We start from the raw sequence: 15,224 nt of genomic DNA, 5'->3' as shown, positions 1-15,224 counted from the left end.
TGGATTACAATTCTGGCCAAGGGTTGGGCCCCAAGTAACCAATACGTATGACCAACAATGTACCATGAAAGAAAACCAATGACTATTATCAGCTTCTGTAATAACACAAAACAGTGAAATGAAATTCCAGTTCTGTAAATAGGTAGACCAGTCATGTACGGCTTGATTATACAGGGGTGTCCTGTGCACCATTCAGACAGCGTACTGTATAGCTCAAAATACACACTTTAGCCCAACACAAAAGTGATAATTATAATATATATGAAACATTCAAGTGACAATAATCTTGTTTATCCTCTTGTAATTGAGGAGTTATTTGGGGGATGATTTGAATAAACCAAGTCACTTATGTAGTCATTCTAAGAAATTTGAGTAAATGTCCCTTTTTTTTTTTTTTTTACTTTGAATACATTTCCTTCAACAAGTGCAACAATTTAAAAGCATTCCATGGTGGGGAACTTCCATGGTGGGGGACTTCCCTGGTGGCACAGTGGTTAAGAATCTGCCTGCCAATGCAGGGGACACGGGTTTGATCCCTGGTCTGGGAAGATCCCACATGCCACGGAGCAACTAAGCCCATGCACCACAACAACTGAAGCCTGTGCGCCTAGAGCCCCAGCTCCGCAACAAGAGAAACCACAATGAGGAGCATGCGCAACGCAACAAAGTTGCTCGCCGCAACTAGAGAGAGCCCGCGTGCAGCAACGAAGACCCGACACAGCCAAAAATAAATAAAATAAAATAAATTAATTAAAAAAAATAAAAGCATTCCATGGGGGACTTCCCTGGTGGTCCAGTGGTTAAGACTCTGCACTCCCAATGCAGGGGGCCTGGGTTCAATCCCTGGTTGGGAACTAAGATCCCGCATGCCACACAGAGTAGCCAAAATAAATTTTAAAAAAAAGCATTCCACGGAACCAAAGACTGTCTCAGAGTTCAGAGCTGGGTGGTCAATATGCATTTGATGCTACTGCTGTCGGTGATGTTTGTGTGCATGTGGTTTCTTTTCTTTTTTAAAAAAAATTTATTTATTTAATTCCTTTGGATGTGCTGGGTCTTCGTTGTGGCATGCGTGATCTTCATTGCCGCATGCGGGATATAGTTCCCTGACCAGGGATTGAACCCAGGCCCCCGAGGTTGGGAGCACAGAAAACCACTGGGAAACCAGGGAAGTCCCTGCATGTGTGTTTCTAACCCTCTGAAAGGCATAATTTTAAACTAAGGGCTTTATCAGAGATCCCTGAATGCTCTCCGTTGACAGTCATCTTTGTGTCTCAGCAATTGTTTTCACAGTGCAACTAGGTCAAAACAAATAACAATTCTACTCATTAAGTAGTTAGGTCCAAACAACTTATGAAGTATTTATGTCCTAACTTAGTAGCTGTCGTATTATTTTGGAAAAACAAAAGCCACATAGACTGAGAGAAAAAAATATTTTTATTTCATTTGTCATCACAGTGACTTACTAATGGAGTGTGTGTGCCTGTTGGGCACTGCACAGCTTCTCAAACCTGGAATCAGATTGGACACCACTCCCCTCATTTCCTGTTCACGTGGATTTTGAGCAGTGTATGACAGATGTCCCATATCACTGCATTTCCTTTAAAAACTAAAAGATCCTATGGCACCCCTGTGAACTTGCTGCAGTGCCCTGGGGTGCCTTGGTGTATGGTTTGGGAACCAAATATATTTACCAGATTTCTGCTTCTCAGTCCACTGTATTGCATCCCTCAGTTTATTCAAAGCTATAGTTGAAGCTGCTCAGTTTCAGACCAAATAAAAGCACCAAAAAGAACTGCTAAGCCATTTAATGTTTTCACTTTGAGGACCATTTTAACAGTGCATTTTGAATGCTGCAAAACAATTACCAGGTCACTAGCAAGAAATTCTAAAAATAAACTCGACAATACCCAGGAATTGGTGAGCAGATGCACATCCTGGGGCTCTCTGGTTGTGAAGGATAAATCACAAGGGGAGGCCATGCCATCAGCTGGACTGGCCCCAGATGGATATAGGAACTGCGGCCGGGGTGGTAGGGATGGAAGACACTATAGGGGAGATGGTTATGAAGCTAAGTGAACAGGCCTCCGTCTACTGGATTGCTGGGCAGCCGACCCTCCCCACTAACCTCTAGGAAGTTCTCATCTTTCCCCCACACCTGGGCAGATGTTTCTATCCAGCCTTTCCATCCAGGCCTGAGGGGTGGAGGAAAGCGAGGACATCAGCCCTGGGCCTCTTTGCCCTGCTTCCTCCTCTCCATCCTTCGCAGGGTGGAAGGGGAGGCTGTCACTCCCCCCCACAGGGCAGGGCCTTCCCTGTCATACCCTGAGTCCTTTGTAGTATCAAGTGTGGCACATCTGGTTCTTACTTTGTTGATGATAGGTTAAGGAATTTAAAAAATCTTTTCCTTTGAGTAAATCCTGGCTTTCCAGACTGTTGGCTTGCTGGGAACTTGTCAATCCTGTTTTGGGGTCAAAAGCTGAACGCTGACTTCTTTCCGTTTCTTCACCTCCTCATTTCAGACATGCTGCCCTTGCACTGTCCTGTTTTCTTCAGAGCACTGATTACTATCTAAAATTATCTGCTTTCTGTCTCCTCTCATTAGAATCTAATGGTAGGGACTTCACTCATCTTGTCCAACAAGTGTCTGGTACATAAAAAGTGCTCAATAAATATGCATGCAGTGAATGTATAATGCTTAAAGAATTTGCACAAGTGGGAATTCCCTGGTGGTCCAGTGTTTGGGACTCCGAGCTTCCACTGTAGGGGGCATGGCTTTGATCCCTGGTTGTGGAACTAAGATCCTGCATGCTGTGAGGTGCAGCCAAAAAAAAAAAAAAAAAAAGAAGAAGAATTTGCACAAGCATTTTCTCAATATATAATAGCTAAAAAAAAATCTCAAATCCACCAACAAACATTTTAGGGACAAGGCAGCTGGAAGAAAATGAAGAGCCTGCAAAGGGGCTCCCAGAGTCCCAGCAGATAAAGCAAGAAGGACTGGACGGGGGCAGTGGCTCAGTGGAGTTCACCGATGCCTCGAAGGAGAGGAAGCCACAGGCCAGAGCCACAAAGCCGTGGGTTGAGGAGTCAATGAGAGGTAGGGGGTGTAAAGAGTGAGTGGAGGGCTTCCCTGGTGGCGCAGTGGTTGAGCGTCTGCCTGCCGATGCAGAGGACACAGGTTCGCAGCCCGGTCCGGGAAGATCCCACATGCCGCGGAGTGGCTGGGCCCCTGAGCCATGGCCGCTGAGCCTGAGTCATGGCCGCTGAGCCTGCGCGTCCGGAGCCTGTGCTCCGCAACGGGAGAGGCCACAGCAGTGAGAGGCCCGCGTACCGCAAAAAAAAAAAAAAAAAAAAAAAAAAAGAGTGAGTGGAGACGATTCCGAAAGGTTTGGATCTGTAGAGAAAGAAAAGGAGGGAGCGGGAGCTGAAGGCCATGAGGGATTGAAGGAAAGCCTTATTTATAAAAGCTTATTTTTTTTTAGGGCAACTTGAACATATTTTGTAGGCTGAGAGTTGAAGGATCCAGAGGAGAGAGGGCTTTCCTGATTTTTCTGAACTGCATGCAATCTTTTCTTCCTTTAAATGCCCACCTTGTCCTTCTCTTACGGCAGGCACTTATAATTGCTCAACGAGGGACAAAGCTCAGGAAAGGCAGGCCTGTGCCTCACACGACATCTTCCTGATACACATAACAGGCCTGTAAGTGTGGCCTGAATGTGGCTAGATCCTCTTCGGTAGACTGTGATTCCTCCACCCCCTCATGCCCAACCAGGGCCAGACTCAGTGCTTCCCCATGTGCTCCATCACAGAAGTCACTCAGCACACTGGCCAGTAACACAGATGGGAAGATGGACGAGACTGTTTACTCACATCACACAGGAAACCTTAACCAAAACTCTCTAAATCGAAATCTATGTTTGACAGATTCTCTAAGTTCTCCCAAGTCTTTCTCAAAGGCCATGCTGCCTGGGATTCTTCTGTCTTCTCCTCTGAAGACTCTAAAGTTCCTCTTGATTGCCCTGAGCAACGGAAAGCTTCCCCTCACTGGCACAGGTCAGAACTGGGACCACCCTTTGTTCCTTAAGCATGCTTGGAGATCTCAGTTTATCTTACGGCCACCAGTGTACACAGGTATGTCTTTAATATTCACTAAATGCCTCTACCAGTATTTCAAAATACGGTCCACAGGACACCTGTAGCAGAATCACTTGGGGTGCTTCCATAGGCAGATTTCTGGGACCCACACATACTGAGTCAGAATCTCTGGGTGTGGGCAGGTGCCATAAATGTTTGAGAACCAGTGGCTGTACACTGTGCCAGGCCTGATCTGTATGCTTCTCCTTCCAATAACATTTTGTAGCCTTTAATATATCCACAAACCCTCCAGATTTTCAGGTATCTGGACCCACACCCACCCTACAAGGGCTGACCTTAACCTACCTAGGGCCCTGGTCCCTGCAGCTCCCGTGTCCTCCATCTCCTTTTGCCTGACTTCTTCCCTGGCCTGTACCACTTCCCTTCTCCTCCCACCATAGCATTCAGCCATCCTCCCCATCAGCTCAAATCCCACCCACGCTTGGAACCCCTTGATCAGTATTGTGCCTGAAGCACACGCTTCTTTTGTCTTGCTTGTTTCATGATAAAATGAGCAATTTTGCCTGAGCACATGTACCTGGAGAGATGGTAAGCTTCTAAGAATGAATGGACTACGATTCTCTTTGTTCTTCTCAGAGTGGCTAGCAAAGAAGTGTGTCCCTGACTGTTGGCTGGGTGCGTGAGTGGAGAAGGGCAGTGAAGGAGGTCTAAGCGGGTGGCGAAGCCTTCCCTGGGAAGTTCTTTCTCCATCAGAATGTGTCCAGGCCCCTGACAGCCTTCCCTGATGGGACTCTGGGGAGAAGATAGAGTCCAGGAAGAGGGAAGGAGACAGGTTCACTCTGAGAAAAGACGTGGCAGTTTTGGAAAGCAAAAGAAAAGCTTGATTCACTTTTACCTTGTTTTTTTTTTTTTTTTTTTTTTTTTTTTTAAAAATCCAACCTTTGGTATTTAAAAATTAGCTTTTGAAGATAACAGATCTAATGTGAAGAATGGAGTCATCACTGAAAGATGGTGATAGTATACTAAAAATGTACTGCTTCTCCTCCCCACCCACATATGCAAACAGGCCCTTTGCGGTAACAGATGGAAGGAGAGCAGGAATCTAGGAGCAGGGGCTACACCAAGCAGAGCCCATCTCTCGGTGTATTTTCCCTCCTCTGGCCTCAGACCTTACTACCGGAGGAACCAGAAACCTTCTACTTGTTGGTCTTTTATCAAGGACAGTGAAGGTTACTGGCAGCTCAGAGGTAAGTTCCTGAAAGAGAGCCCTGTTTAGTTTTCTATTGTCAGACTTGGAAGCACTGCAGATATAACTACTTCTCTGCCACATGGGCTTCCTCTGACCACTGGTTTTAAGGCCTCTCAGCATCCCACCCCATCCTAGATGCCTTCCCATTGTTCTCCAGTTGAGTTTAGGGAGATCTTTTCTTCATTTTGTAACTTCTAGTTTCTCATTTAGGAATAAGGGTCCTTACTCTACCAACTTAGAACTTCTAACCTTTCTGGAAATCTCTTGAACAAATGCACATTATAAAAGAAGGGAAAAAGTTAAAAACAGTACAAACAAGCAGAGGGTGCATGTATGTTGTGGAAGAGAACCACGAAATATCACATCTAAAAGACAAATGTCAAGGTCATGGGTCTTGTTCAGGTATGTTGTACCTTCTTGGAAAGCAGCAACTGAAGCGCTCAGGAACCACAAGATCTATCAGTCGATCTCTGGAGCAAAATATAGCTGTGATCCTACGGTCTGCTCTATTAAATGTCTTTCTTCCCATCATGGAGCCAGGTTCACATTCCAAAAAAAGGAGAGATGAAAGCAATGCCATGCTAAAGACATAGGAATATTTTAATTTATATGCTTTTTTTAAAATTTTTTTTATTTATTTATTTTTGGCTGTATTGGGTCTTCGCCTCTGTGCGAGGGCTTTCTCTAGTTGTGGCAAGCAGGGGCCACTCTTCATCGCGGTGCGCAGGCCTCTCACTGCCGTGGCCTCTCTTGTTGTGGAGCACAGGCTCCAGACGTGCCGGCTCAGTAGTTGTGGCTCATGGGCTTAGCTACTCCACGGCATGCGGGATCCTCCCAGACCAGGGCTCGAACCCGTGTCCCCTGCATCAGCAGGCGGACTCTCAACCACTGCGCCACCAGGGAAGGCCCTAATTTATATGTTTTAATTCACTATGTAACAATAATATCACAGTCTATTTTACAAGTTAAATGTATGAGAATGTATGAAATAGAAATGGTAGGAAAAAAACTAAATGTGGGTCAGGAACTTGAATTTTTCCAAAACCAGGGGCCAAAGGAAGATGTGTTGCCTGCAGGGCCCAAGAAGGAGGCAGGGAGGGTGACGGGAACAGCTTGTGGTATGTGTTTGTCCCCGTGTCTACTCCAAGAAGGAGCTGAGGCGTGCCCTCTGCCCTGGTCTGGGATTGGGAGTTTAATCTGGTCAGTCGAAGATGGTGGCTTGAGAGAAAAAAGCCATCTGGTTACCTACACAGAGCTGGTCCCCTGTTGGCCGCAGGTGGATTTTGCCGTAGAGGGAATTAGGGGTGGAAGTGTCAAAAATCAAATGTATAGAGGAAAAAAGTAAACACTTTCCTCCTTCCCCCTAAAAAAATGAATTCTTGAAATGCACACATATTCTTCTCTCAAACGTAGAAAAGTCTCACTCTGGATGTGCTTACAAGAAGATCGTCGTCAAAAAACTTTGTCTCTATGATAACATTTCCACTACAAGTAAGAAGAGAGGGCGAAAGAGTGAGCGTGTTAGACAACAGATCTCATTTCCACAAAGTGGTTTCAATCTGGGTCTGCTGGGCTTGTGGACATGCACTCACCTATAACCTTGGCTTGGGGATATTAAAATCTGTGTCCATATGGGGTTAGATGTCTAACATGACATTTATGTGACTAGGTAGGTCTTCTTCAAGTTCAGAAATCATAAGAGGGAGCATGTCTTAATCCACAGGATACCTAAGGCCCTTAGAGTGCTTTGCACACAGGGGTGCCTATAAATATGACTGACTTTCTGATTCACATGGAAACCTGCGGACATATTTTTTCCTATAAAACTTACTCTGGTGGACAGCTGTGGGTTGGCCTGTCCTGCATCTATTCTCCTCACTTTGAGTAACAGCACTCTGTTCTTCTCTTGGGGAACCACCCTATCTCCAGTCCATGGGTCAACCAAGTGGCCCCGCCCTCGCCTGGCAAAGGGGTGGGCACAGGATGTAATTTGGGCCAATCAGACTCTCTCCCCTGAGCAAGATCCTTCCCACAGCTACTCCTTGAGGAAACCATCCACAGTTCCTGCCACCTGCATCTTTCAGAGTTTCTCAGGTCTCAGCCCTACCCTTTCAACGCTGTCCTGTAAGCCAGAGTCAGTTTCTATGGCTTACGGCTTAAGAACCCCAAACAATACACCTGTATTGTATACAGTGTGCAATTTCATTTTTCTTGGTGGTTATCTCAGTGTTTCCAAATCAAACTACTCTTGTACTGAGTTAAAGGCAACAGTGGTACTACTCTGGGGTTCTAAAAAGTAAGACATAACTTAAATAACCTAAATATGTTATCACAGACTTAGTGGTGTTCATACCTGAAAGAAATCAGGCCTGGACAAGAATAAGTCAAACAATGGTTAATAAAATCTAAAAAATGCCCTGCTACATATGACACTGTACTTTCCCAGGGTAATTAATATCCAGCAGATATCTTCTTGCTAGTAATTAATTATAAAATAGGAAAATAAGGAACTCAAGACCTGACTGGTTGATGGAATATAAAAATACCTACTATTATACAAATTAAAAATCTATTCAAGACTTATAAAATAAATAACCTCTATTTACAAATTCAATGTGGCTTTCATAAAGGACCTGTTTAAAGAGATGATCCAATATTGCACAATTATCTGTGTGAATAATTTGTTACTAGGCAATATTGCTAAAGCTTTTAAAAGATTAAAATCTTTTCCCAAGAGAAAAATGGTAGGTAGGCAGTTATTGACTGACTTTTGGGGACAAAGGACAAACTAATTATTCTTTGAGCTGGAAGCATATCTATTAAAATTGTAAGTTAGTCTCTGAAAAACTATAACCAAACATTATCCTCTAAAACAGAATTAGGACTTTGCCAGATTCCAATGAAGGCCATTCAAACAAAGTACAGAGTACCAGAAGTTTGATAGTAAGGAAAGGGAGCAAATTAGTATAGACTTAATATATATTATATGCCAGTTTCCTTCCATATCATCTCATTTTATCCTCACTGTACCTCTATGAGAGAGAATGATTAATTCTACATTTAGAGAGGAGGAGAATAAGGCCCAGAGAGGTAAAGTACATTGTCCAAGATTACACAGCCACTAGTCAGGGTTAATCAGGAATTTAGTCTAAAGGTTTAATCTGAAGTTTTTAATTCTTTCCATTCTATCACACTGTCTTTTTCACATGACAAAAGTCAGTAAGCTGTAACTTCGGATACCCCTGGATACTCTTTTACCCTTGTTCTCAACCTAGATTGCCTGCCTGTTGAATGGGACCACCAGTCCCACGTGCCTGGAATTCCTGCTTCTAGACACCTCCACAGTTCCTGCGGCCCGCTCACTCACGTTAGCATGCTGGCTGGCATCATCTGGGACTCGGGCGCTGCCTCTATCAGGGACTGCCAGGTGTTTGTGGAGTTAGGGATCACAAAGCCAAACTCGAAGAACCATTCTGAAGGAAGAAGGAAAAGCAGGTGAGCTGGCGCCCTGGGCAGAGTCTCAGGGCTCCATGTCCCCATCCTTTAGAGCAAGCCTCTTCCTACCCCAAGAACCACCACTGAAGCCATCAGAAACTGCCCAGGCCAGAGGCAAAAGAAAGGACATGGAAGCCCCTTTCAGGCTGTCCCCTGAACCACACTAGAGGCCTGCTCCCTATGCTCTGGGATCTAAAGGACTAGGACCAGCAATATTTTCTTAGAAGTAGGCTGGATGTAAATTATATAAACGGAAGTACAGAATAGGCCTTTTCACTTGGAATTTCAGCTCTAAGACACGTATGTACACTCTTAGACTTCATGGTAAAAACTCAATGCACAGTGGCCTTGCCAGTCAAATCTGTACAAGACTGTATGGAGAGCACTGTACCAGGCCCTAACCAGCAGCTTCCTTGTGACCATGTTATAATACCACGCCAGTGACAAAGCAGGCACCAACCTCAGGCCCTCCAGGGTCAGTAACCCTTTTGTTGGGCTCAGAGCCCCTTGTAGTTGCCAGCTTTGTTTTTGCTTCTTTTTGCCAGGGCTCCCCAATCTGCCAGGGTGTAGGAACCCTATCACAAACTGAGCTGCAAAATAAATGTCATCAAAGCAGTGCTTTAGTTCACTGGGTCTTGACTTCTGGCCCTGTCTGGATTTTGTCCCTAAGCCCAGATTTCAGGTATGTTGGCAGCAGAATACCTTCGAGGCATTGCCCTTTGAAGAAAACTTTTTGTTCCAGGCGGAATTTTTCCATTTGCTTTGCTGAAGAGAAGTTCAATTCTCGAGACACTGCTTTGCACTTGAGGATTTTCTTGGGAACACGGGCTGGTAAGGAAAAAGAAATATTGAAAGCATTTCTGGGAGCTTCTTAGACATGATTTAGAGCCTACATTATCTATGTTAAATTTCATAAAATGCCTTGGTAACAGAATTACACTTTAATTAAAGGCAGAGGTCCAAAACTGGTCCAGTGCATTTGACTGAAAGATCTTCAAGGAACAATAGATTTAGTGCATCTAAAGGCCTTACCCAGCTCCTCTTATCAGGAAAGGGGCTGAATGGGAACCTTCTTTCTATTCTGTTCCCTTGGTTTTTCTTTTATTTCAGGGAGATAAAAACACAAATTTTCTTTCAGAAAAAAGTTGAGATCTTTGTATCTTAGGGTATGTTCTAATGCTAAAAGTTCAGCACGAGGTGGGTTTTGGGAAGTAGGAGAAAGAAACATAAGAAAGAAACTAGACATCTCAGCACCATGTGGACTGACATGCTATGCCTGCAGAGGCCCATCCCCTGGTGGGTCTCCATTAACTCAGTTCCCTGATGCCTAGGCCTGCTCTGCGTCATCAGCCCTGTGCAGACAAAGGGTGGAAAGTACCTTCATGCTCCACTCCAGGGACTGACAGGTCTTCTGTTCCTTGCCACAGTATCTTCCCTGTCTCAGCATCCCGAAGGTTCATCCAATTTCTCATCAATATATTAAGGAAAAACAAGGCACTGAAGTGACTCCTACTTTGTACTCTAGGTGTTTCAGATTTGCTCCTATCGGCTCTTGTTTATTTTTTAGCAAGTGGGCCTAACTGCTAAGTGCCAAGAAAGCAAATAAGAATGTGTAGGAGAGGGACTTCCCTGGTGGTTCAGTGGTTACGACTTCATGTTCCCAATGCTGGGGGCCTGGGTTTGATCCCTGGTCAGGGAACTAGATCCCACATGCCGCAACTAAAGATCCCGCATGTGGCAATGAAGATCCTGCATGCTGCAGCTAAGACCCGGGCACAGCCAAATAAATAAATTTATTAAAAAAAAAAAAGAATGTTTAGGAGAGTACAAAAGGCATTTAAAGGAAAAAGCAGAGACCCAGGGGAGATATTTTTGTCTACAACATAAGAACTCAGACTGTACACATCTAGAAATTGCAAGAAAGAGGTAGAAAATGAACAGTGCAAAATTTAAAATTTTCCAACAGAATATGACCAGCCAAGATAAAAGACCTAAAGAAACAGATATGAGAGAAATTCCAGTAAATGACTCAGGCAGATTGCCCTACAGTGAAGATCACAGTCCATAAGCTTTACTCACAAGTCCAGACCTCTCAAGTAGCTTTTTAGTGGCCTGCTCTTAAATATAAGAAGATAACCAAGGATCACTAGAAACTCAAGAAAGCATTTACTATGAAAGACAGACCAAAACAAAGAGGAAGAAAAGCAACTTAGAGGAAAAAAAAGACTACAGAGGAAGATACAAACTTTTAAAAATGAGCATTAAAAACAAACACAAAAACAACCAGCAAAACATAATCCTTACAGGGACTTCCCTGCTGGTCCAGTGGTAAAGAATCCACCTTACAATGCAGGGGACATGGATTCGATCCCTGGTCAGGGAACTAACATCCCATATGCTGCAGGGCAACTAAGCCAGTGCGCCACAACTACTGAGCTCATGCACCTCAACTAGAGAGCCTGAGTGTCACAAACTACACAGCCCGAGTGCCACAAACTACAGAGCCCATGTGCCCTGGGACCCACGCGCCACAACTACAGAGCCCATGCGCTCTGGAGCCCATGCACCACAACTAGAGAGAAGCCCGTGCACCGCAATAAAATATCCCTCATGCTTCAAGGAAGATCCCGTGTGCCACAACTAAGACCTGAAGCAGCCAAAAATAAAATAAATAAATCTTAAAAAAAACATAATCCTTATAAATACTGTACTAAAAATTGTATACCATTGAATTTTGTGTATTTTAGGTGATTTTTCTTTGGCTCAAAGTTACAACTTTTGAGAGTGGCCAACTGATAATCTCTTTCAGTCAGAAAATGCCTTCTAACTTACATATTTATATTTTCTTGTTTCTGTATTGCTCATCATACAATAAATGTATCAACAATACTAATTAAATTAAAAAAGTATGTTCAGAGGACAAAAAAAACTCTAGGAAAATATACATTTTGATAGCAGAACCAAACAACTCCACGCAAGGGTTGGAAGACAAAGTTGAGAGATTATTTCAGAAAGAAAAAGAAAAAGACTACAAGGATAGAAAACAGGAGAGTAAAGGTGCAAAAACTGGACATCAGTACAACAGGTCCAACATCTAACTAGCAGGAATTTGAGAAAGAACAGAAAACACCACGGAGAGGAAGTCATCAAACAAATGAATTCACGAAAAGGTCCAGCAAGGGCCCAAGTCACATCATTGTGAACTTGCAGAACATCAAGGTTAAAGAGAAGCTTCCAGAGGGAAAATAAGTTGTTACGCAAAGGGTCAAAATCAGAATGAATGAGACTTTTCAACAGGGACTTTGGAGGACAGAAAAAAATGGAGCAGTGTCTTTAAAATTCTCAAGGAAATGATTCCTAAAACTAAAAAAACCTTTACTTTCTCAAGAAACGAATGGTGGGCTTCCCTGGTGGTACAGTGGTTAAGAATCCACCTGCCAATGCAGGGGACACAGGTTTGATCCCTGGTCCAGGAAGATCCCACATGCTGCGGAGCAACTAAGCCCGTGGGCCACAACTACTAGAGCCCACGCAACTAGAGCCCATGCTCCGCAACAAGAGAAGCCACCGCGATGAGAAGCCTGCGTACCACAACGAAGAGTAGCCTCTGCTCTCTGCAGCTAGAGAAAGACTGCAAGCAGCAACGACCAACACAGCCAAAAATAAATAAACAATTAAAAAAAAAAAAAAAAGAAACGAATGGTAACATGCTCCTTCAAAATGACAAGGAAGACCAAGGAAGAGGATGACACTGAATCGAGGAAGCAAGGGATCTAAAACAAGAGACAGGTAAAGGGGTCCTTAGAGTGATGTTGAAGGAGACCCCAAGACAATAGCTCCTTAGCAGGCCTGGAGGGTGACTGGTCCAGGGTCCAGACAGGAGCAAGTCAGAACACTTAGGAAGAGATTTCTTTTTAAGAAGATGAAATTTGGACTTCCCGGGTGGCACAGTGGTTAAGAATCCGCCTGCCAATGCAAGGGACATGGGTTCGATCCCTGGTCCAGGAAGATACACATGCCACGAAGCAACTAAGTCCGTGCGCCACAAATACTGAGCCTGCACTCTAGAGCCCGCAAGTCACAACTACTGAGCCCGCGTTGTTGCAACTACTGAAGCCTTCATGCCTAGAGCCCATGCTCCGCAACAAGAGAAGCCACTGCAATGAGAAGCCCACGCACTGCAACGAAGAGTAGCCCCCACTCGCCGCAAGTAGAGAAAGCCCGCGCGCAGCAACAAAGACCCAATGCAGCCAAAAAAAAAAAAAAAATTAAAAGAAGATGAAATTTAAAAAAAAAGATGAAATTCATAGGGCCTCCCTGGTGGCGCAGTGGTTGAGAGTCCGCCTGCCGAGTCAGGGGATACGGGTTCGTGCCCCGGTCTGGGAGGATCCCATATGCGCTGGGCCCGTGAGCCATGGCCGCTGAGCCTGCGCATCCGGAGCCTGTGCTCCGCAACGGGAGAGGCCACAACAGTGAGAGGCCCGCATACCGCAAAAAAAAAAAAAAAAAAAAAAAAAAAAAGATGAAATTCATAGAATATCTAATGTGTTTATATGGAAAGAGGATTTATTCAGTTAGGGGAGATCTGGGGGTCACATCAGTGAGAAGTATAGAAAATTGAAGCAAATGAATTAAAAAACCAAAACAATTATTAACATCAGGGAAAAATCAAGGGTGGTACTGGGAGAAAGTAGTAGTCACATTATACTACATGGCTTCATTGCAAACAGTGTTGATGTAATGCTAATAAAAACACAGGCTATGGATCCAATACAATTATCCTGGGAGGATGGGGGAAGGAGAAGAGAGTGTATGTGTGAGTAAGCATAAAGTGTTGAGAAAGAACAAAACTCATTTCCTTCGTGGGAAGTTGATAAATAATGCCCAAAACGGAAACATTAAGACATAACCACAGTGTGCTATTTAGAAATATCAAGATAAATACCAAATAAATCAGCTAGAAAGAATTGAAAATAGTTTTCTCTGGGGAGTAGAAAATAGGAATGGGAGCACATAGAATGCTGTTCTTCATTAGAAACTGGGTAGAACTATGACTCTAAATGATGTACACATACAACTTTGATAAAGACTAAATTTAAAAAGATAGTCCCAAGTGTTTTTGTCTTTGTTTTTAAAAACAATGAACAAATCATTAAAGGAAAATGAAATTAATATTCTCCATGCATGCTGGCTGAGCCTGAGAAAGATGGTTAATATTTGTAAAGACACTGAGCTTCGGATAGATACAGTTTACATGCCTTTTTTTTTTTTTTTTTTTTGCTGTCTAGCAACCAAACCTTCTTCCCAACCAGCACCCTGCCGCCTCCTTTCCCCCATGGGAGGCAGCGACTGCTTTGCGCTACAGCAACTAGAAGATCCAGATCCTTCTCTCCAGGTCATGGTGCAGCTGGGGGCAAGCACGGGACCTAGGCTTGGACACCTGGGGCCCTGAAGCTGTAGTCACACAAGGATTTGAGGAAAAGTCAGCTTTTCTTCAGGGTGGGGCAGCAGGTAGTGCCAACCCCACCTTTTCTGCAGTGTTTCCCCTGTTCCTCCAAATGCAGTCAGTTCTGAAAGCACCAGAGAGCCTTTGAGGGCCTTTCCCATTGTTTGGTAGCTTGCAGTGAAGAACCCTGAACAACACAGTTGATTAGCATCATTACGTACATAATGGTACTACATTTAACCCTCTGGAGAGATTCCTTCTAAGTTTTGCTGCTATATAAAAAAAGTCACCAAAGAGAACCAAGGGTTATCCAGTAGTGTGCCTTGAATGTGATGGGTACCCTAAGCTTCCTATGCCCTTGGTCTGCTTGTGCACTGTCCCCCGACATGAACCCACCATTGCTTTGAAGTTGTATTGGCTGTGCTACTCTCCTCTCTGTGTGTGTAATCCTAACAAACCCTCCTTGTATGCTCATTGTATGGCTGAATACTGCTGCTCTGCTGTACCTACGTGGTTTTCTCTCCTCTGTTTCGTATTTCTACACTCCACTTTTTTTTAACAACTGAATCCAAAAGCAAGTCAAAAGTATCCATACTTGCTTAGGCCATGTCTTATAATTCTAATTACTACACATATTCTTACCCATTCTAGAGTCTCCATATATTAAGAGAAAGCTTCCCCAACTGGAGAAATAAAACAACAGATACTACTGCTCTAGCAAGTCCATGCTGAGCGCTGATCTAAACAGAATTGCCTTAGACATTTAAGCCCAAGGTTTTTAGAAGACACAATACTTATTCAACCTGCTGTGTACACGTTTTTTATTCTTTTTCTACAGATAGTCTCTTATGTACAAATACAGCCACACTGGACACCAAACTTTCTTAAATTAAATAACAGAACTAAAATTACTTCTAAAGTTCCAGGCTCACATGCAAG

At 43.8% G+C, this 15,224-nt stretch overlaps 1 protein-coding gene across 1 annotated transcript in view; it reads right to left on the bottom strand.

Annotated features, from left to right (window-relative positions):
- Positions 1–5,628: 5,628 nt before the first annotated feature.
- Positions 5,629–15,224, bottom strand: part of PDE6D (phosphodiesterase 6D) — a 45,812-nt gene continuing 36,216 nt past the window's right edge. The window contains exons 2-5 of the mRNA XM_060105918.1: positions 10,218–10,306; positions 9,542–9,667; positions 8,712–8,817; positions 5,629–6,829 (exon numbers count right to left, since the gene is read on the bottom strand). Coding sequence (XP_059961901.1) covers positions 6,748–6,829; positions 8,712–8,817; positions 9,542–9,667; positions 10,218–10,306 — 403 coding nt within the window. The 3' untranslated portion in view covers positions 5,629–6,747. The remainder of the gene's footprint in view (positions 6,830–8,711; positions 8,818–9,541; positions 9,668–10,217; positions 10,307–15,224) is intronic.

Source organism: Mesoplodon densirostris, chromosome 8, assembly GCF_025265405.1.
Source record: "Mesoplodon densirostris isolate mMesDen1 chromosome 8, mMesDen1 primary haplotype, whole genome shotgun sequence".
Taxonomy (NCBI): Eukaryota; Metazoa; Chordata; class Mammalia; order Artiodactyla; family Ziphiidae; genus Mesoplodon; species Mesoplodon densirostris.
This window is presented reverse-complemented; position numbering and strand designations above follow the sequence as displayed.